The 22,862-nt window shown below is 42.2% G+C and overlaps 1 protein-coding gene across 4 annotated transcripts; it reads right to left on the bottom strand.

Annotated features, from left to right (window-relative positions):
• Positions 1-171: 171 nt before the first annotated feature.
• hbp1 (HMG-box transcription factor 1) lies at positions 172-21,375 on the bottom strand. 4 transcript variants are annotated; one of them, XM_042335156.1, is made up of 12 exons: positions 21,317-21,374; positions 19,716-19,800; positions 16,124-16,316; positions 12,384-12,615; positions 11,709-11,847; positions 10,345-10,456; positions 9,843-9,949; positions 8,781-8,943; positions 8,525-8,669; positions 6,665-6,985; positions 3,538-3,679; positions 1,709-1,819 (listed from the first exon to the last, which is right to left on the bottom strand). In XM_042335156.1, exons 3-12 carry the CDS (start codon positions 16,290-16,292, stop codon positions 1,727-1,729), a joined length of 1,623 nt encoding a protein of 540 aa, XP_042191090.1. In that variant the 5' UTR covers positions 16,293-16,316; positions 19,716-19,800; positions 21,317-21,374; the 3' UTR covers positions 1,709-1,726. The 4 variants fall into 4 exon arrangements, with proteins under 4 accessions (XP_007907894.1, XP_042191090.1, XP_042191088.1 ...); XM_007909703.1 differs by lacking the exons at positions 1,709-1,819; positions 19,716-19,800 and adding an exon at positions 172-1,171 and having other exon boundaries at positions 21,317-21,375; XM_042335154.1 differs by lacking the exon at positions 19,716-19,800 and having other exon boundaries at positions 21,317-21,375.
• Between the last annotated feature and the right edge of the window lie 1,487 nt (positions 21,376-22,862).

The raw sequence follows: 22,862 nt of genomic DNA, 5'->3' as shown, positions 1-22,862 counted from the left end.
GGTAGGTGGAGTTAGAATAGATCAGCCATGATCTTATCGAATGGCCTACTCCTGCTCCTAATTCTTATGTTCTTATGTAAACTTTACAAAATTCTTTAGAAAATATGTAATTATAAAAATATTAGTCATAAGAAAAACGTTATCAAACTTTATCAAACACACAGCATCAAAGAAGGTAATATTGTCTTTAATAGCATGCTAAGAAAGGTTACTGCCACCTTTTTAAAATCACAAAATATAAAGAAATACGGAAAGACAATTAATATTTTACAAATTTATTTGAACTTGAATACAATAAAAATAGTCTGTATTTTTGTGCAAGAGTTCCTGTGGGGCAACAGCCTGTATAAAGACAAATTTACTTGAGTTAAAGCAGTTGCATAAATGTTGACCAGTGACTGTAAAATCAACACTGTGTGGCATAAATGCCATTCCATGAGAATGCCACATTGCATGAGTCATTATCATGTGCTCGTTTTCATAATGTTACAAGAAACATTAAAGTGCAAGAGTTTTTAGCACAATTCCAGCCCAAGTGCTTGTTGTGCCCCAATCTCTGAATACAAGCCTCGAGTTTTATGGCAACTTTAATTGGCTAAAACACCACAAAAGTAAATTTGGGAGTTTTCCCCGCTACATACATATACTAATTCCCCCCACCTGCTGCAAATAAAGTCAATTGAATTAAAATTGTGCAATATAGTGAGTGATACAACAGCAGTTATACAGAATTTTAAAACTTTACCCATTTACATTCTTAAAAATAGACATCTTTATATACCTACTTTCCTTCTTTACCTTAGCACCACAGGATTTTTAGTACAAAGTTTTCAAGCCTAAAAGCTATATTTACCTGAAATAACCTTTGAACTTTGGAAGAACAAGGTATTATGGCCATTTACAATGCGCAATAGTTTTAGGAAAGTCAGAAAGATTAAATGCTTTGATTTACAATATCAGCCACATATAAAAAGCAAACTAACTTATTTTAGATTTATTACAGTTGTCTAAATAGGTCATATTTGTTATCACACAAAAAACTCAAATTAAAACAAATAGATACACAAGAGCCATTTGCTCATTTGCATCCAGTTTTATAGAATTCATTCCGAATGGTGAAAGTTGAGAATAAAACGTTTCAAAAGTTGCTTGGTTACTGCTGTTGAGAGCCCTGTTCAAAACAAAGTAAATACAGGAAGTTAGCGTAACACATTTGTTTTTCTAAATTAAAACATGAAATATATAGTTAAAAATATTTCCGGTAATCACATGGGATGCTTTCACTGGCCTTCAATCAGTGCTTTGTTATTTATTTACAACAACATCCACACACTCACACCAACAATTTTATTGATGCTATCTATATTGTACTTTTCATAATTCATTCAATCAAGACAGACAGACAGATTTTCCCTCATCCAGCTATTAATTATGAGACACTTTAAATGTTAAGATGTCTGTGTATTTAAATGTGAAGTTTTAGCAATTGATTATTTGGTTTAAATGGACATCAATGAAGACAATGTTCCATTTCTTTATAATTGTATCTGAAATAATTGGTTTTCTGTTTAACTATAACTTCTGGCACTCAGTCTATGTGAAGAAGTCCTTCCTAAACTCCCTATTAGATCTACTACTAGTTATCATATTTGTGTGTTTCGCCCACAACATTGAGGACGTGATAAGACACTGTCACTAATAAACACGAGGATTATTAGTATTATATTTATGCCTCTAATTTGGACTCACCAACAATTGGAAACAGCCCATTGACATCCATCCTGTTGAATCCTTTCATAATCTTAAACACTTCTCTCACCTGTTACATACAGTTACAAGGAGTGTTTTGATACAAACACTTTAGAATTGAAACGCAATAACTAAATAAATAATTGATAATTGTTACAAAACACAAACTACTGCAGATGCTGAAAATCTGAAACAAAAACAGAAGTCGCTGCGAACACTCAGCAGGTCAGGCAGCATCTATGGAGAAAGTGAGTCGACATTTTGGGGTCCACAATCCTTCATCAGAACTGGGGTATGTTCGGAAGGAGAGGTTTTTAAAGACTAACAGAGGGGGGAGGCAGGGCAAGGAAGACAAAGAAGAAAATGGGGTAGAGGACGGGGAATTGCAACAAAACGGGCAGACCAGAGAGAAGAAAGGAGTGCCTGGGACCCAGATGATGGTCAACATTATCTTTACAGGGCCCCAAACACAGATTTAAAGTGAGACAGCGATTTGCATGTATTACCACCAATATAGTTTACTGCATTCGCTGCTCATGATGAGGTCTCCTCGACATTGGGGAGACAATGTGCAGATTGTGTGACCGATTTGCTAACCCTAACTAACCCTAACCTCCATTCTGTCCACAAGCAAAACCCTGAGCTTCCGGTTTCTTGCTGTTTCAACTCTCCCTCCTGCACTCTGACCTCTCCATCCATGGTCTACGCTGGTCCAATGAGCCACAGCACAAGCTCGAGGAACAGCACCTCGTTTATCTGATGGGACCTTACAGCCTCTGGCCTCGATATTGATTTCAACAATTTCAGACCATAACAGCTCACCTTCCCTCTCCCATTCTTCTGTGACCTTCACCACATCATCCTGGTCCCAGACACACCTCTCTCTGGTCGGCCTGTTTTGTTGCAATCCCCGTTGTTCTGCATCGTTAACACCTCTTTAACTCATCATCTCCCACCCTCTACCCCATTTTCTCCTTTGTCTTCCTTGCCCTGCCTCCCCCCTCTGTTAGTCCTTAAAAGCCTCTCACTCCCAACATGCCCCAGTTCTCACGAAGGGTTACAAACTGATAATTGTTGTCTGGTACATTAGTTTGAAGATCAGTGAAAGTCTTAACATATTTTCACTCAAGGGATGAAGCAGCAATACCCTGGTAACGTTTGTTAATTGCTCTGGGATGCTACCCTGCATGAGGGGCACTATATAAATGCAAGTTGCTGTTGAAACAAATACTTATTCTATATTAACATTCAGTAGAAGGCACTAAACAGTATCTATATAGCAATCTATGGTAAGATGCAGTTTGCAATCTAATTAATCAAGTTATGTAAAGTACTTTGAACCGTGCTTTTATGTAAACATTATGTTGTTGAGATGATCCTGGATTACAAACACCAGCTACATTATTTCCAGGTATTTGGGAAGGAAGCAGGAAGCCTTAGAGCAGCCAATGGCAAATGTACATGTTCGAGTCTCCAATCTACTGAGTTTCCCCGACTGTGATCAGTATGTACGCAAAGTCACAAACTTGCAGAAGTGATTCTTGCAGAAGTGAATACAAATTTAAAAATACGGTAGCTCCCAGCACTCTGGGACACAACACTGTACGAAAGCCGCTATATAAATGCAAGTTGTTGTTGTCTCTTACACAATTCTTCAGTGAGATTGGAAATAATATGAGGTTTTGTGACTCTGAGAAGTTCTTGATTCAGAAACACCTAAACTAAACAAAGTGAGAGATATCCTCCCGATAGACCAACAGCACAAACATAAGCTATATAAATACTTACAGAGTTGCTTCGCTTTCTTTTCCAGCAGTCTGGATTAAGGCGTTTTTGTTCCTCTGCCAGAGCCTTGGCTTCCAATGTGTAAACTCTCCGTTCTTCATTCCTCATCTTCTTCCACCGATCGCCTAAAATCACACTGATGGCCCTGCAGTATACACACAAAAACTGGTCTTACATTTTACAATGATCAGATAGTGTCCTACTTGTTTTAAAATTGGGTTACACACTGAAATCTTATCAGTTTCTATTTCAGAATTCACACTAGTTAGTTAGGGTTAGCGAAATGATTTTTCTGAACCTGAATATTAGAACAGCTTTTACATCACATCACAGTATCTTACTTGTACTGTTAGGTTAAGGACTTTTTACTGAGACTCAAATTAATTTCTTACCAATGTCAATACATACTGTAGTCCGTGTTTTTGATACAGGACATTCAGACATTTACACTGAAAACCTGATGCTAATTATTTCCTTTGGCTCTTATCCTGACACCACACACTGAGGTCATTAGTGTTGCTCAAAGTTTGTATGTTATCTGGTTAATTGTCCAGCAACTTGTATCAATGTGGATAAATATTCTAGTTGATTACAGTATTAAATTAGCTCTGGTGACCTCCGCTGGCAAGAGGCGTCTCTGAGTTAAATACACAAACTAACTTATTGCCATAACTGAGTCTTGTCAAAAGTCACAAGTATTCAATGAGGGAGAAATCACCCAATGGTTTACAATTAGTGGCTTCAGATGAAATGATAAATCAATTATCAGTTTCCATTTTCTCTATTATACAGGCAAGGTACAGCAATACAACAATTGTATTTAAATAGTGTTCAACAAGTAGGATAACCTGACTTCAAGTGTCCGGAATTCAGGATTAGCCAAAAATCCAGCCCACAAATTTCCAAATGCTGCAGCCACAGCTGCCCACACTCGACAAGTAGTTTAGTCGCAGCCATCGAGTAATTGGTGAGTGCAGAACTACATTAAACTCCTGATAACTTGTCACTACCACCCAACGCTGTCAATATCCCAGCCACATTTATTTATGTATTTATACACTTGCCTATCTTCCCACTCTGGATAACTCATCATTGAGCCCTTTTCTCTTGGAGTGGTCAGTTACCAGGAGTGACCAGTTATCAGGAGTAACTACACAGTTTTTTTGGAGGGAGGCATTTTATTTCAAATTCATTTTTTATTCATTTTAAATGTTGTGGAGGATTTAATTGTAACTTATTTTTAATGTTAGGAATAACACTTAGGCAGACAAGATCTTGCTGTTAGTTTGGTTAGCTGGAGTAGACTGGACATGGAGTGCAGAGATGGGAAACAACACTTTACTAGTTGGAATGATTGTTCTTAAACTGAAAGATTCTGCCCAGAAAGCTCACATACTGCATGTTATACAGGTTTGTTTGATCTGAGCACGTGTTTGATCTGTGAGCAATGATACAACAAGCTGGAGCTCTTCAGTTGAGCTAAGAGGAATGTTTATCATCAGTGTTAACAGGAGACATCTCAGAGAACCCCTCATACAGGGAGTGAAAGAGTGACAACAATACTTTCAAATACAAAAACAGAAGTTGCTGGGAACACTCAGCAGGTCAGGCAGCATCTATGGGGAGAGGAAAGTGAGTCAACGTTTCGGTTCCATGACCCTTCATCAGAATACTTTCAGATACACTGAGACAGCAGAACAATTTGCAGGACAGACACAAGGAACTATTTATTTATCCAGATGACAATTTGCCTACAGAAAACAGCTCACTACACTTTACCGTAAATCCTGTGATATGCTTTGAAACAGCCTCCCTGTGTGAAAGGCACGAAGTCAAATGCAAGGATTAATGATAATAAATGACAAACAGGTTGTCAGGATGCTAACCCTAACCCAATGCTTCTTTACAATATGTACATTCATACTTCACTTAGTTTTACTCTGCTACTAATCATGGAGTCAGATTTAATTTATTGACTGTATTGGTTTTGGCAAATAGTTTCTAGCAGAAGTTTAAACATAGCATTGAATCATAGGTGTACTCAGTAAGCACCTTCAGGCGTTTACTCACAGACACTGAATAAGTTTATTTTTTGATGAGGCAGAACTTTTTCAACGTATGGATTTTATATGAGCAATTGCAACATTTGTATCCCCCACACACACATTTTTCAAAGTGATGAAAATGTTTCAAACGCCCAGATTTTATTATTATTTATTATCGTCTCTTATTAAAAATCCTGATGATAATCCCTAAAAATATTATAAATTGGTCATTTCAATCCATGACTGTTTGTGGGGACACTGCTGTGTGCAATTGGCTGCCGCGTTCGCCCACAAATATACAGTCAATTCACTTTACAGTATATTCTGTGAAGCGCTTTGAGACGTCTAGAAGATGTGAAAAGCACTATATCAAATGCAAGGATTATTATTACTATTATTATTAAGAGTGAAAATAAGAGGTTAAACATATTTCAAAATGTGGGCATCTAAATTGTAACATTCATAATGGAACTTGTAAATGATTTGTGAACATTGAATCTCGTCAGTAACACGAATGTGAACTCATGTGACACGAGAGAAGCAAAGGATTCAACATTTACAAATCCTGTCACCAATGTTTAATTGTGGATGCTGTTGGGAACACCACCAACGAATTACACTTGTATAGCGTCCTGCATGTCAGAAAGACATCCTAGCACCCTGCACAGTCAGGGGGTTTGGGACCTGAGCTGGGAGATGGGGTCATGAGGGGTGGAGGACACCAAATCAAACATCACATTCTTTCAGCCATCTTACAAGAAAATTATTTTTCAAATAAAGGATTATTATTATTAAAGTATGTTTTATTAACTGCTGTGTAAAAACAAAACAGAGCATTTATTTCACACACTGCATGTATATACATTAGACTGTAAATCAAATACTTGTCAGTCTTGTCTGCAAAATATACTAAAGAATATTTGAGAATGGAGCCTCAGCTGCAAACAAATCATTTGATTGGATTTTAAAAGTTAAAACTATAATCTGAAGAAGAAAATAAGTTGGAAAGCAAATATATTCATTTGTAGAAATGAACGATTGTGATACCAAGACAAATCCAATCAGATAATTATAATTATACTAACCTGTTATCCTTCCCAGGATACATCTGAGTGTATTCAACTCGATACTTTTTGGCAAAGAGCATGAAGGCATTCATTGGTCTTTTGCACTTGTTACTTGGGGGAGAAGTGGTGCTCACGGTCCCTGAGTTCAGACTTTTGCTGGATTTGTTATAAGAATGACAAGGCAGATGTGGTGATCGAGAAGCCACAGAGTCTCGGGTCCTGTCTGCTGTGTCACAGTCGGGGCTGCTAGGGCAGCCACTAGTTTGGGAAGCTCGACGCTGACGAGCCATACTACTCAGTACATAGACAGCAGAGGAATCCAGTGGTGTAAAGTCATAGCTGTAACCAAGAGAGTTAGTTATAAGCAACAATTCTTATGTTCAGAATTGATTATTCAAGATTATTAACCTATATTAAAGGGGTGTGGGGGTGGAGATAGGAGTGGGGTGTGGAGGGTTAACAGAGAAACGACACCATGGCCTTGTTTCCATGGACATCAGAGACAGGACATCGACCTGCCCTTTAACTATAAAATAGACATGTGGAAAAGAGGGAGAGAATTTACTGACTGAAAGGAACATGAAAATAAAACATTGATTTCCACTAAATGTAATCGCTTCAGAAACAACAACTGACATTTATATACAGAGCCAACGCCAGCCACCAGCCAACCAGCCAGTGCCACTCCAGCGAGCGCCCCTCCAGCCAGCGCCAGGCCAGCCGCCAGCCAGCGCCACATCACATAGGTGACAGGAAGCAATGGATACTATTGGAAAAGAGGTGTTTCTCTGTGTTTTGGTCAATAACAACATTACATGTGTAAAGTGCCTTTCACGTCAGGAGGACGTCCCAAGGCACTGAACGGACAGAGTTTCGGACCTGAGCTGGGGGTCGGGATCGGGGAGGGTGGAGAGCAGGGGGAGAAACAGGGAGATCAAAAGCACAGTCGAAGAGGAGGGCCTTGAGATGGGTCTTGAAGGTGACAAGGGAGGGGACGAGGCGGAGGGACTGCGGTATGGAGTTCCAGAGGGTGGGGGCAGAGTGGCAGAAGGCCTGCCTGCCAATGGTGGGGCGAGCGAGGCAGGGGACGTGAAGCAGGCGGAGGGAACGAACAGGATGGTAGGGGTTAGGAGGTCGGAGAGGTAGGGGGGAGCAAGACCATGGAGGGCTTTGAAGGTAAGGACCAGGATCTTGAACTGTATCCTCTGTGATGGGAAGCCAGTGGAGTTGGGCAAGGTTGGGGGAATAGGGTCACGGAGTCTGGTGCGGGAGTGAACACGGGCTGCAGAGTTCTGGATGATCTGCAGCCTGTGGAGGGAGGAGTTGGGGAGGTCGACAAGCAAGGGAATTTGCAAAGTCGAGCCACAATGTAATGAATGATGTATGAGGGTCTCGGTGGCCTCTGGTGGGAGACAGTGGTGATGTTGCGGAGGTGGGGAAAGCAGAGCAGGTCATGGCGCGGATGTGGGGTAGAAAGGATAGTTGAGGGTCAAACAAGACGCCAAGATCACAGAGGCGTGTGGAGTAAGGAAACTTGCCTAAGGTTTTGCCCTTCTAGGAATCGAACCCAGGTCTCTCGCTTGCAAGAGGTGAGTGCTTTAACCACTGAGCTACATGACTCACTGCCTGACCTGTTGTGTGTTCCCAGCGGCTTCTGCCTTTAGCTCATTTTAGTGTTGGGGATATTATTCTAAGGTATTTATTCTCATTATTTGGGATCAGTCTGTTACTGATATTCATCTGTTACTCAGACACATTAGCCAATTCATTATTGTAATCGGGATAGCTATTATATATTATTATAAACGGTTTCTCATTTCATAACCTTTTAAGATTCAGAAAGATTTTGTGTCAAAATAGTCAACAAAACTTGATCACCTCCTAAATGTGTCAAAAACACCTGAATCGTCAAAGTTGTTGGCATCAGGATGGCCCGGAGGGAGGCAGACATCTCCCAGCTCCATCTCACAGCACGGGATTCCATGCTGCACTGCTGTCAGGCTGGGGTAAAAGGAACACCAACCTGCATTGATTAAAAATACATCAGAAAAAATATAGAAAGGAAATCATTTATACGTACCATGCTATGAGTAAGAAAAGAAAAAATAATTCACAATGATGATGCATTTCTAACCTTTATTCCTCACATAAAAGGGATGATCCAATCTGCACTCCACAAACAATCTGACAACTTCGGATTTGCCAGGATCAAAGGTCAGTTTCAGAACTGAACGTCCAAAGGAAACAGTTTCTTCATGTGAGACCAATGTTAATCCTTCAGAACCATATCCATATCTCTGTGAAAGGAAACAGCACAACATAGGAACAGCATAACCATAGATTGGTAAACAAAACAGCTAGAAGATGATTTTCTAATTACAATTCCAAATCACAAAGAAATGTGTCTGTTCTTCCACAAATAACAAATGTTACATGTTATGACACTATGAGAATTTTACTTTTTAAACAGAAATGATTGGCAGGTGAATTTCCCCAAAGTTTGGATTTGTGCCAGAATATGACAGAACCACAGAAAGTCATTTGCCCAATGGTGCCTGTGCCACTCCCTCAAGAGCAATCCTTTCAGCCCCAATTACTCTCCCTTTCCCCACAACCTATAATTATATTATTGTAATTATTATTATTAACTTGTAGCTGACTTGTTTTAAAACTCTATTTCCCTCTTGAAAAACAATATGGATTTTGCCTCAACCACTGCTCCCGGCTGGGCCTTCCCTATCCTTACTATTCTCTGAGGAAACATTTCTCCTAACCTCCTCTTTCGTTGTTTATTAATTATCTTAAACTGATGCCCTCTAGTTACCAACTCACTCGCCATTATTACCACTTTTCTTTAAAAAACATGGGATGTGTTTGCAGAAGATAACACACGTGTTGTGTTGGTCAGACAGGTATGACACATGCAAACATCGAACAATAATACCTAACCATCTCCAAACCAAACCACTTAATGTTCCACACAGTGGTTTGGCCTATAAATTGAGACGGCCAATTGTAATGGCCACCAATCGTCACTTTCAGGTTGTCAGGTCAGCACTAACAATACTTTCTCCCCAAATACATTACACACAGGAAGCACACAGACATCAAGCATTTCATCAAGTACGCAGTGTATCCAAATTTCAAAATGATAGGAATCTCCCAGATTTAGTGCTAAACATGTCTACGGTCATACCTTCTGTAGCAGGACTCGCTCATCGCCAGGACTAGTTTCAAATTTTGCAAACTCTTCAACATCCTGCCAGGCAGTATTCTCACCCTTCTGGAAGCACAGACGTGTTCCTACAAGAACAAATCACACTTCTTTTTTGCAGCAGTAAGAGTAAATTGTGCATTGCATTAATTGTATTGAAATAGAAAAGACTTTCTCAGTTGCTAAAACTGTCACCTGTTATGAATTCTGCTTTAACCCCATATATAAACCTGTATATAACTAGACAATAACTGCTGTATTTAATTATCCATGTATTGTAAAGAACCACTGATGGTTGCTAACCATTAACATGCTAGATTGAAAAGTTCCAAAATGCACTGGAACCATGGAAAATGATATTATACAGAAAATTGCAATACTAAGATACTATAGATTCTTACATATGATATTTTAGCATTGTACTTACATTCAATACTGATAACATGGCTATTCCCATACCTTACCAGGTTAATATTAAGTTCACCTTTCATGAAACAGTTCCACGCAGTGGAAGGCCATGAGTGGGACCACCCAAGTTCATCATCATCTGACAGAGAAGAGAAGCAGAAGATGTCTGACTCCGATTCACTGCTCACCTGCCACAAAAACAAAGCATCCAAAAATAAAGCTACCATGCCCTTCGTCCTTTCATTTGTTTCACAACTCAATGGAAATAGTAATGGAGGAAGATAGTAATACTATGACAGCAATTTTTAAAAAAAACACTATTTCTCCCCCTTTTTTCCCTTCTGCCCCCTCCCCCCCACCATGATGAAAGGTTTGTTACTTTATAAATTTACAACAGAAGAAAGATGCAACTAGTTTGCTAGTAATTCTACTTTTAAGCCAAACACCCGAACAAATGAATAGCAGCTAAAGAAAGACTGCTCTCCAGATCTCCCTCTCCCAGAGAGATGTCCAACTGTTATTTGACTCAGTAGCAACACTAAACTGAGTAGAGCTGGGAAACCATTCTAGTTATGTTCTACTCCATGGCACTGCGACAATGTGGAACCGTCTAGTATATTAAAGTAAATGACCGAACTTTGCTTACTCAGCCTACAATCTACATAGTCTATGAGTTAGTTTGATAAGTTTATCAAAGCACTTAGCTAGCGCACACCTGAGCCCAATGTGCAGCATCACTTCCAACAGTTTTATTCTGTTGGTGACAATGTGCTCTGGGACGCTGCCCCGCATGAAGGGCGCTCTACAAAATGCAAGCTGTTGTTGTTGTATGTGCTTTAGTGATTATGTTAAAACCAGCAGAAATAAAAAGATTCCCAGAAACAATGAATCAATCCTCATGCCTGCCATCCCACAACATTCCCAGTAACAAAAAATCCTGTAACCATTGTTACAGCAGGTGAGGGCCAAACTTTAAATGATTTAAACAATGTCGCTACAAATGCTGAGCAAACTCTCATTGATATCTCAAATAGGTGCTTTGAGTTACAAATTGTAGATTGACAATTTTTACAAGTGAAATTTTTAGGTTTCAAAATGACAACTTGAAGATCAATTCCACTTAGAAACCTAATGTTGTGTTATATGGCCAATGAAATAGAATAACATGTTGAATGTGAATAATTCTACTAAAAAGGCGTTCAGAAAAATATCAAACCAAATAGAAATTGTCAAAATAATAATGCCCTAGATGGAAGTATTAGGTTGAATAAATTCATCTGGTAAAGAATATCATTAATGGACTAGTGTTGTAGCAGATGTTACTGGAGACAGAGCACACTATTATCTAGTGGTTGTCACCCTTGATTCCCAATACACATTTGGCAGAAAGGAGCCTAAGATGAGAGCAGATGCTAACAAACAGGTCAAATATAGACATACCCTTTCCCGTTTGATGGTGGTCTGATCTGCCCAATGAGCTGAGGAGAAGCCGGTCTCACTGTCACTTGCTGAAGGAGTTGGAGGAGGACGAGCGTAGGAATGTAAACTTTTACTTGTGGCCAATAAATGCACTGGAGCTCTGAAACACAAACTAAACTGGAACCTTGCATAATTTAAGTACAATTGTAAAATAAAAATTCAAGGTATAGCATACATTTTCAGCAAATCTATCATCAAACTGAAAAGCATTCCAGGAATTCTGGGAATAATAAACCACATACTATGTTACAATATGAACATTAAAGGGATAGATGATCAAACTGGTATACTTTCTACTCAAACAAGTTATTTTATTATATTTGCTGATGGCAAAATGTTCCAGGTTTCTGTAAATGACCACTTTACACTAAGCAGGTCAACAGATCTCAAAAATATCATTCACTGAATACACTCTGTACTGTATGAATATTTAGCAATGCTTCATAAAGCCTGTTTTGGGGTAAACAGTCTGTTGTTTGATAAAGGTTTAAAAGCACCCAGTCTGAAAGAAAGCACAATTGAAGAGAAAAAATAGCTAATGTTGCCATTTATCTCCTGTGGCAACATTCATTCATCTTCAGTCATTACATTGGAGTCCTTTAAATTACAAATGTCCTCAATGGCATTTACACAAACCTGTTATAAAATGTGCACTGCATGAGAGGGCTTTGTGGGCTAGTGGCAATATTAGCCAATTCCGTGAGCCAATTCATACCAGAATCACCCGGGAGAGGTAAGGCACTGTTAGAGGAGCTGGAGGTACACATGGGCTGAGGCCTCAGGCATTGTTGATGAGACACACCACTGAGGTGAAAAGCTGGAGGTAAAGTTCTGTCTGTTTCTACAGCTTTCAGTTCTGGGAGATCATCTAGAAAACAAGAAACGCAAAATACTGAAAAACTATAATACATTGTCGAACTGCACAATAAATGATTTGCATGTACTGTATCCGATTTTACCAGAAATACTTAATATCATCTAACAAAATACACATGTACAATCCCCACGTGGAAAGATGAATGGAACGATTTTAAAAAAATGTCTTAATAGCCTAAAATAATATTGATGACCACATTGAGTAACTGAACCTTAACTTAGTTGAGATTTTGAACATAAAGACTAGATTCTCCAGAAAGCATCACGGCCAGAGTAGTATCCCAGCATATACACACAGGATAGCGCTCAGTGTGGTAATACACCAGTGACATGGGGTCAACTTCCACATGTATGTGGATGACACCCAACTCTACCTCTCTGCCTCGACCCTTGACTCCAGAACCTCTGCTGTCGTGACAGAAGGTCTGTCAGACATCAAGTCCTGGATGAGAGCTAACTTTCTTCAGTTGAATGTCAACAAAGACCGAGGCTCCTGATTGATTCCCATCAGCGCCTCACCTCAGGCCCTGACAGCATCACCATCGATGGTTGCACACTCCACCTTGCTAAGCCGGTCCGGAACCTTGGGGTCTTGTTTGACCCTCAACTATCCTTTTTACCCCATATCTGTGCCATGACCCGCTCTGCCTTCCCCACCTCCGCAACATTGCCTGGCTCTGTCACTGTCTCACACCACAGGCCGCCGAAACCCTCATATGTGCTTTCATCACATCGAGGCTCGACTATGCAAACTCCCTGCTTGTTGGCCTCCCCAACTCCTCCCTTTATAGACTGCAGATCATCCAGAACTCTGCAGCCCGTGTCCTCTCCCGCACCAGGCTCCGTGACCCTATCACCCCCATCCTCGCCCGACTCCACTGGTTTCCCATCACACCGAGCACACAGTTCAAGATCCTGGTCCTCACCTTCAAAGCCCTCCATGATCTTACTCCCCTCTACCTCTACGGCCTTCTAACCCCCTACCATCCTGTTCGCTCCCTCCACTAAGCGGGCTCCAGCCTGCTTCACGTCCCCTGCCTCGCTCACCCCACTATCGGCGGTCGGGCCTTCTGCCAATGTGCTCCCACCCTCTGAAACTCCATCCCAGTCCCCCCTCCTCGTACCCTCCCTTGTCTCCTTCAAGACCCATCTCAAGACCCTCCTCTTCGACCGTGTTTTTGATTGTGCTGCTTCCCCTCCTGCCCTCCCCGACCCCCAGCTCGGGTCCGAAACTCCGTCTGTCCAGCGCCTTGTGACATCCTCCCGACGTGAAAGGTGCTATACAAATGTAATTTTGTTGTGGTTTCAGCGCCTTGGGACGTTCTCCCGACGTGAAAGGCGCTCTATAAATGGAATCTTGTTGTTGTTAATAATAATAATTATTAATAGTGACCGTATCTCTGTATTGATAGTTTACACTGACAGAACACAGCTAAATTATGGGGTGCGTATAAAGCCTTTGCTAGAGATGGCAATAAAGAACTGCTCACACTGATGGCTTGTCAGTACCAAAAATGGCCGTTGACATTGATTACTGTTATGAACTCCTAGTGCACAATAGCATAGAGCATGTTTGCTCAACACCTGGCATAACCAATGTATTTTCAACATGGAAGCCAATAGTTTGGTGTTGAGTTTCCAGCTGAGGGACAAGCTCAGAGTAAAGGGCTCAGTTGGTGTCTGATGCCAGACCAGCCAAGTACCCAGAAGCAGGAGCTTTATTGATACTCACACACAGAGCTATTATGCATCCCAGAACTAACAGCTGGTGTTACACTAGAATACATTCGAGAAGGCCTGACAAGTTTTGCTTGATCACATCAGCCCCTGATACCTGTCTGCTGGTACGGTAAGTAAAGCTGCAGGTTAACTTCTGACTTACCTGGACATTCCCTTGATTAATCGGGTCTAAAAACCAAGATTTCAGGATTGTTTCCAGCAGTGGAGGGAAGAGGACTGTCTATTCCCTGTTCCTAAAAGTTCTGCTGTTCCTGTATTCTACAATGCTGCATTAACAGCGATAAATCGATCTGAATACTTCAATTGGAAGCAACACATTAAAGTAAACTCTCAGATGTTTCTCAAACCACAAAAACACGAGTATCAGTAGGCGAGGTCTTTAAAAACGCATCGCTGAGCTTGTATTAATAAATATCAGGGACATTTTATTTTTACAAATATGGACATTATCCAGTGATTTGGGTCAGCGATTAGTGAATTAAAGGGCAAAAAAAATAACAGAATTTCACATATACACTCACTTACATTAATAGAAACATTATTAATATATAATATATAAGAATTCAGACAGGATCAAAGTAAAAGAATAAGAAGTTGAACACCAGCTAATATCTGCTTTAATATTACACATTTTTCATTTATTTTATGGCCAGATTATCGTCTTAAGGCAACAACAGCTTTAAATACATTTGAAAGGAAAAACAAATTGATCTGTAACATATTCAGCACATTGGGATCTGTCTCTGCCATCCATAAACCTTGAAAATTACTTAATATTCAATAACTTTCTCATAATAGCTAAGTTAATATGTCCTGTGACCCAGCACCAATTTTATTTGACAACCTACAGAAAATTCTGTCACAGCATGAGAGCAGTTACTTGCCTCCATTCACTTTCCTACCGAAGATAATCGTGAACCCACCACAAAATGAGTTAATCAAAATATTGATTAACTTATGCTTTGCACCATTAATACAAATATTCAAATAAGCATAGATCTATACTATATATTTTACAATAACAACACTACATTTGTACAGAGCCTTTCACATCGGGAGGATGTCTCAAGTCGCTGAAATACATGATTAAACAGACATAAAGGACCTGGAATATAAAAATACATCAAATGTCACTTTTCATTAATGTTTAAAAAAACAGGTGGAGGAGTATTTCAAGATAAACTACTTTCGAGTAATATTCTAAAGTCTGAACATTTTCTGTTTCTTAGAAGTTTTATAATTTTTCACTCCACAAGAAGCAACTATTGTGACTGTTCCTTGATACAGGGCACAGTGCAGAGGTTGTTAATTGTGGGAATATTACCAAACAACTCCATAGAAAATCCTGTATGTCAGCATTAAAGCTGCTGTGAATCACGATCATGAGGAAAGCAGGACAGGAAACACCTTTACTGTCTCTGAGTCCCGGTCTAACCTATTCAACCTCCTCTGGACTCCATAAAGATACTTTGCTGCCGCGTTTCATCCACAAAATATACAGTCAATTCACTTTATATTCTGTGAAGCAATTTGAGACTTCTTGAAAACATAATAAGCCACTTTATCAAATTCAAGAATTAGTTATTAATATTACTTCCTGCAGAAAGGGTAAGTATCATAAGACTGAATAGAAATAAGACAATAATATTTTCTTAAAGAAAGGAATATTGTGTACATAAAGATATGGTCACTTTCATGGCCTTTGCTCAACATTTCTCTATTAAATGTGCTATTAATAGGGATTGGACAAATATACTTACCATATTCCATACTTTCATCATTATTTGCACATCCAGGCGAAGAAGGCAAATCTTCATTACACTTTAATAATTCAAATGAATCATCCATCCCAGAAACTCTTTTGTCGACTACAAGCTGAATTTTCTGCACTCTGTTAGCCGTACTCTTTGTTTTCATGTCCCACACCATGTTATGCCATTGGACTGGAGTCGACTTAAACAAAAAAAGAAACTTACTGTAAATAAAGAAATGAATAATAAATATCAAATATTTGGGCTGACAACCCTTTGGGATTCTACAAAGTAATGTAAGGCATATACAAAAATAACACCAGTGTTTTGGTAGAATTGTGCATAACGTGGGAGAGTGGAAGAAAACACGTTCTGAACCATTATCATGTTACATGGATAGATAGCAATGGCTAGTTATATAGCATCCTCCATGTGGGGTAGTGTCTCAGCACACTGAACATACAGCTGATCATATTGATAGCCATAAAAACTATGGGGTCTTATTTGTTAAATTTAGAAAGTCCTTAAGTATAGAATATAAAACATACAGGTGTACAGAAGGGAAATTCTCCCTCCCTTTCCCCAGACAACAACAACAAAATTAAATTTGTACAGCTTACACTCTCAATGTCAACCTTCATGAAGTCAGGTCATACACTTGTCTTCTGGATCAGATCAGATAACTACTAGCTAACTTTTCACTGTACAAAATGCAAAGATCCAGCAATCAGTAACCATAACATATTGAAACTGTACAGCGGCACCAAGAAAATATTCTGATAGTTTTTCTTATATTACAGGTGACTTGAAAAACTAGAGGTCACCTTATACAGTAATATCTCATTTATATTGGAAATGTTTATATTTTACAAATAACACTTTTCTGAATTAATCCTGTTTTTGCTACATACAATGTTAATTATTTAAAAGTCATAATTTTATATACAAGCTTAGTTTTTTTTAAAAACGTCGTTAACATTTTAAAAAATTCTAAGTCTTTTGGACTTAATTTGTACCAATTCTAACCAGTTTGGATTTTTTAAAAAAATGTCAAATAATTCAGACAGACAGAGATAAGGAAAGAAAATGAGAGACTTTGCTTCTATGACACATGTTTTGGCCAATTCCAGTTATCCAATTTGTAAAGACCTAAAGATCATTATGCTTCTAACAGCGTCCCGTCATGCACCAATTCTAGTTTATAAAAGACGCAAATAGCCAGTATGATACAGGAGCTTGTGAGTGAGAAGCTGGCGAGTTCAAACATAAACATCCTCCCCTACTATTTGCTAAATGTTCTATTCCTAAACATTTCAATTTGAAAATACAAATGTTGTATCTTCCGAATGACACTAGTCACATATCACTGCTTATTACAATCTGAAGTAGACCAATAATCTTAAATGTCAAGTCCACAAACTGAACTACCAAACATAAATATGCCTGTAAATATTTATGTTGACGAGCCATAAACATTGGACAAATAAAAGAAAATATTTCTTGGATAAATAATCTAACTGTGAGTGCAAACAAATGTAACTACCTGTGAAATGGGAAATTACATTATATGAATAAAAATTGAAACTAACTATACTTGTGTAACATTCCTGCTTGACGTTTACACAAAGATTAAAGATCTTCTCACAAAATGTTTCATGTTGTATTGCCACATTATACGATGACACCATCACACATTCTTAACTAGCATATCCATTAAACTAATATCTGGATTTGGGAAAAGGTACATATTCTTATATGCAATAAGTCATTGTGCTATTGTTTCCTGAACAATTCCAATCCACCACTCTTTCACGAACATAAGTAAAATAAGTGGATGTGTGATTAAATTAATAAATAAAAGAGCAACACTAGAGTTCCCTCACTGGGAAGGAATTACACAAAACTCCAGTTTATTGCCCTTCAAAGTTTTCTAAATGTTGTACATTTGCTGTCACCAGATTACACTCCATCGCCTGTAGAAAATTTCCAAAGGATTCGGAAGTGTTCTTTCTTTGGTTCATTATATGAGCATCACTTGCCATATATTATATATATATATACACACACACACACACACACATATATATATATATCTGTATATACACACACACACAGCCATCACTGCTTTAATACCACGATGGTCCATTTCAGGTGAATTCTCAGTGCTTGTTCCTATTTGGCCACCTAACACAACAAACATATAAATATTAAACCTCTCTATCTTAGGGTTAGCAACAACAACAACTTGCATTTATATAGTGCCCTTCATGTGGGGTAGCATCCTGGATCTAACCAAATAATGAATCCCAACCTCCAGCAGGCATTTTCATGCTTGTCACTAGATGAACTGAACATATTTATATCTCAATAGGAATGCTCATGCATCATTCTGAATTCTCCAAGCTGTGCTGTTTAACACATTAATTACCCGTGTATCGGCTGCACTTCAGGAGCAGGAAGGATTAAGTCAGGAACAATTACATATAAACACCCAGAAATGTTAGAAAGTACAAAGGTGGGAGAAAAGGCTGAAGAAGAGAAATAAAGAACAGAGAAGGAACAAAAGTGAAAAATATTTTCAAACAACAAAAACAACAAGTAGTAAGCAACAATAGTGAGAGGGAAAATTACTACAACAAAAAGACAGGGCGTTATTAGCACTTCCCTTTTGGGTGGCAACACTCTACTGAAATCAAAGTATCAATGCTTTAAATTATTATTTACCCAGAGGAGTTTCTGATGGAAACAATAACAACAAATTACGTTGTATAGCACTTTTCACATTTACATTTAGTGCCACATTGGGGGCAGTTTGTGCTTGTGTCGCTGTGTGGAGTCTGCCAAAAGCATTTCATACAGCCAATCAACATGCGTGCACCAGTCTGAAGCTGGGTATTGAGGTGAAATTCAAGTGTGTGTCCCGTCGTCCCCCCTCCCCGGAGATCCAAACACAGATAAACTCGGAACTCTCCAATGATGGAATATTGTGCTTATATCTGAGATAAATCTTCTAAAAGGTGCATAATGCAGATTTCTCAAAAACTATTCATCTAAACATTAATCAGCCATAAGAGATGGAAAAGCACATTAGCTTCATCACCAGCTGCACCAAGACTGAAGATGGTCAAGATGGTCATTTCTAATCCAATTGTGTGGAATGTAGCAATGCTGACGATAAGTACCAACCCTAATTAAAGACAATAATATATATATATGGAACTTGATTTTCTTTTAAAAAACTCTCAATACATGAAAATAATCAATGAATTAACACTGACCGACTGACCTACTGATTTGGGTTGACATTTTGATGCAGTTATGCATTTCACCATCATATTCGTATCGTAGCATGTTGCATCAATACCAATTCCATGAAATGTTTCTCAATTTAATCCATTTTAAGGTTTCAATTAGCATATATATATGAATAATTTAAGAACTGTAACTTAAGACACAGAATAAAATAGCTCGCATGGGGGATTATCAGTCTAATTTAAAAATACATTTTAAATTATTTTAATTGATACAAAGCTCTTGTCAAGGGTTGCTATTTTCAACATCCACAAGCTAAAAAAATTTACATCTTAAAGCTACCGCCCACCTGCAGAATATATTAATTCACCGACTATCAATGGGAGAGTGACAGATGTGACAAACTCAGCATCTTGTTTGTCTTTCCATTTGACCTAAAGGGAGCAAAGTTAACTGGATGAAGGAGAACATTCAGAATAAATTTAAATTTTAAAAAAACTATCCCTCCAGATGAACAGGGGTTCTGTCATTTAAAAATAGCAAACACTTTGCTCTTTCAGTTTCACTGGTTTATAATTACAGAGGCATACTTTGGGTGTGAATTCATTTTAAATGTTATCATAAATTGCAAGTACAGGGACATTGATTTACACCTGAGAGTGCCGTTTCCAGCCACAAGGTTAATTAGGTTTGAAAATAACATCCTTCAGTCCAGAGCAAAGGCTTCTCAGAGTATTCAGCCAATATATAAAAGAAAGACATGATTTTACACTATTACATTTTGCGGTCACTCCAACCCTCTCCCATGAGAAACAAACGGCCCACAATGTCTCCCTGGGCCCAGGATCGGCCTCACGGTGCCCTGATGACTGTCTCACAGTAACGGCCCGAGAGCTGCCGCTGCTTTACAGAGAGACATAAAGAGCTTCGCTCCGCACTCGGAGGGGAAGGTAAACAGCCATCATGTGACCCACAGCCCGCGGCACTGAGCATGCGCGGCCACTCATTCATTCACAACTGCGTAACCGCTGCTGAACAACAAGTAAATAGATCTGAAGCTCAGGGGCGGCGCGGGGTCTGGGGGGGGGGGGGGGGGGGGGGCGGGGGTCTGGGGGCCTGTGGGGGGGGGGCCTGTGGGGGGGGGGCCTGTGGGGGGCCTGTGGGGGGCCTGGGGCCTGTGGGGGGGGCGCGGGGTCTGGGGGCCTGTGGGGGGGGGGGGGGGGGGGGGGCGCGGGTCTGGGGCTGGGGGGGGGGGGGGCGCGGGGCCTGTGGGGGGGGGGCCTGTGGGGGGGGGGAGCTGCTGTGACACCAAACCAACCCCTCCCTGGCTGAGAAGTTGTTTAACTTGGGGAGGTAGGCCCGGGGGGTGGGGGGGGAGAGGCCCGGGGAGAGGCCCGGGGAGGAGGCCCGGGGTGGGGGAGAGGCCCGGGGAGGAGGCCCGGGGGGGGGGAGAGGCCCGGGGAGGAGGCCCGGGGTGGGGGGGGGAGAGGCCCGGGGTGGGGGGGGGGAGGAGGCCCGGGGTGGGGGGGAGGAGGCTCGGGTTGGGGGGGGAGGAGGCCCGGGGTGGGGGGGGAGGAGGCCCGGGGGGGGGGGGAAGAGGCCCGGGGTGGGGGGGAGGAGGCCCGGGGTGGGGGGGGAGGAGGCTCGGGGTGGGGGGGAGGAGGCCCGGGGTGGGGGGGGAGGAGGCCCGGGGTGGGGGGGGAGGAGGCTCGGGGAAGGCCCGGGGGGGGGGGGAGGAGGCTCGGGAAGGCCCGGGGGGGGGGGGGAAGGCCACTTTCTCTCCGTCCTGAAATGAATGGGGACAAACGTCACCGAGAAAGCAACAACAACGGCCGCCGCTCTGACCCTGATGCTGACCCCGGCGCCGCGGGCGGCGCTGCTCTGGCTGGAGCTCGGCCATTGCTGTGTGCAGAGCCGCGCTGACCCGCGGTCGGTGTGTGTCTGACTCACCAGCCCGGCCGCCATTCCCCTCGGTCTCTCTCTCTCTCTCTCTCCCGAGCGCGGGGGTGGGTCCTAACACCTCCTGGTCCAACGCTGATTGGTTCGCGGCCGCGCGTCAATCCATCCACACTCGGTCCTCATTGGATGATGCAATGTTGACGTCACCGGGAACAGCTACGTCACCGCCGACAACAATGGTTCGCGGGGTATTATGGGGCAGAGCCGTGTTTTGTTTTCGCCCCGACAGCCCCGCCCCCATTACCCCACCTGTACCCCAACACCCCCTCACAGCCCCCCATTACCCCACCTGTACCCCAACACCCCCTCACAGCCCCCCATTACCCCACCTGTACCCCAACACCCCCTCACAGCCCCCCATTACCCCACCTGTACCCCAACACCCCCTCACAGCCCCCCATTACCCCACCTGTACCCCAACACCCCCTCACAGCCCCCCATTACCCCACCTGTACCCCAACACCCCCTCACAGCCCCCCATTACCCCACCTGTACCCCAACACCCCCTCACAGCCCCCCATTACCCCACCTGTACCCCAACACCCCCTCACAGCCCCCCATTACCCCACCTGTACCCCAACACCCCCTCACAGCCCCCCATTACCCCACCTGTACCCCAACACCCCCTCACAGCCCCCCATTACCCCACCTGTACCCCAACACCCCCTCACAGCCCCCCATTACCCCACCTGTACCCCAACACCCCCTCACAGCCCCCCATTACCCCACCTGTACCCCAACACCCCCTCACAGCCCCCCATTACCCCACCTGTACCCCAACACCCCCTCACAGCCCCCCATTACCCCACCTGTACCCCAACACCCCCTCACAGCCCCCCATTACCCCACCTGTACCCCAACACCCCCTCACAGCCCCCCATTACCCCACCTGTACCCCAACACCCCCTCACAGCCCCCATTACCCCACCTGTACCCCAACACCCCCTCACAGCCCCCCATTACCCCACCTGTACCCCAACACCCCCTCACAGCCCCCCATTACCCCACCTGTACCCCAACACCCCCTCACAGCCCCCCATTACCCCACCTGTACCCCGACACCCCCTCACAGCCCCCCGTTACCCCACCTGTACCCCGACACCCCCTCACAGCCCCCCGTTACCCCACCTGTACCCCGACACCCCCTCACAGCCCCCCGTTAGCCCACCTGTACCCCAACACCCCCTCACAGCCCCCCGTTAGCCCACCTGTACCCCAACACCCCCTCACAGCCCCCCGTTACCCCACCTGTACCCCAACACCCCCTCACAGCCCCCCGTTACCCCACCTGTACCCCAACACCCCCTCACAGCCCCCCATTACCCCACCTGTACCTCACCAGGCTCACAGCCTCCCTCATCCCGCCACTAACACTAACCCCCAACATTAACCCCGCTCACAGCATACACAACCCCCATTATCCCAACTAAACCCCAACACCACTCTTGACAGTGCAGCTTCCCCCATTGTACCAACACTAACCCCAACAAGCCCCAGAATTGTACCCACCTGGCAGCACAGCCATCCCTCCCTTACC

This window comes from Callorhinchus milii, unplaced genomic scaffold, assembly GCF_018977255.1.
Source record: "Callorhinchus milii isolate IMCB2004 unplaced genomic scaffold, IMCB_Cmil_1.0 Scaffold5, whole genome shotgun sequence".
In the NCBI taxonomy this organism is placed as follows: Eukaryota; Metazoa; Chordata; class Chondrichthyes; order Chimaeriformes; family Callorhinchidae; genus Callorhinchus; species Callorhinchus milii.
The sequence above is the reverse complement of the archived record's forward strand: the minus strand, read 5'-3'. Positions and strand labels throughout refer to the sequence as shown.

Coding starts and splice junctions, on each gene's coding strand:
- hbp1 (XM_042335154.1), bottom strand. Junction 6,986..8,524: donor GTTTTTGACACATTTAGGAG/GTGATCAAGTTT, acceptor TCTTGGTTACAG/CTATGACTTTACACCACTGG. Junction 1,820..3,537: donor AAAGAAAGCGAAGCAACTCT/GTAAGTATTTAT, acceptor TGTATGTAACAG/GTGAGAGAAGTGTTTAAGAT.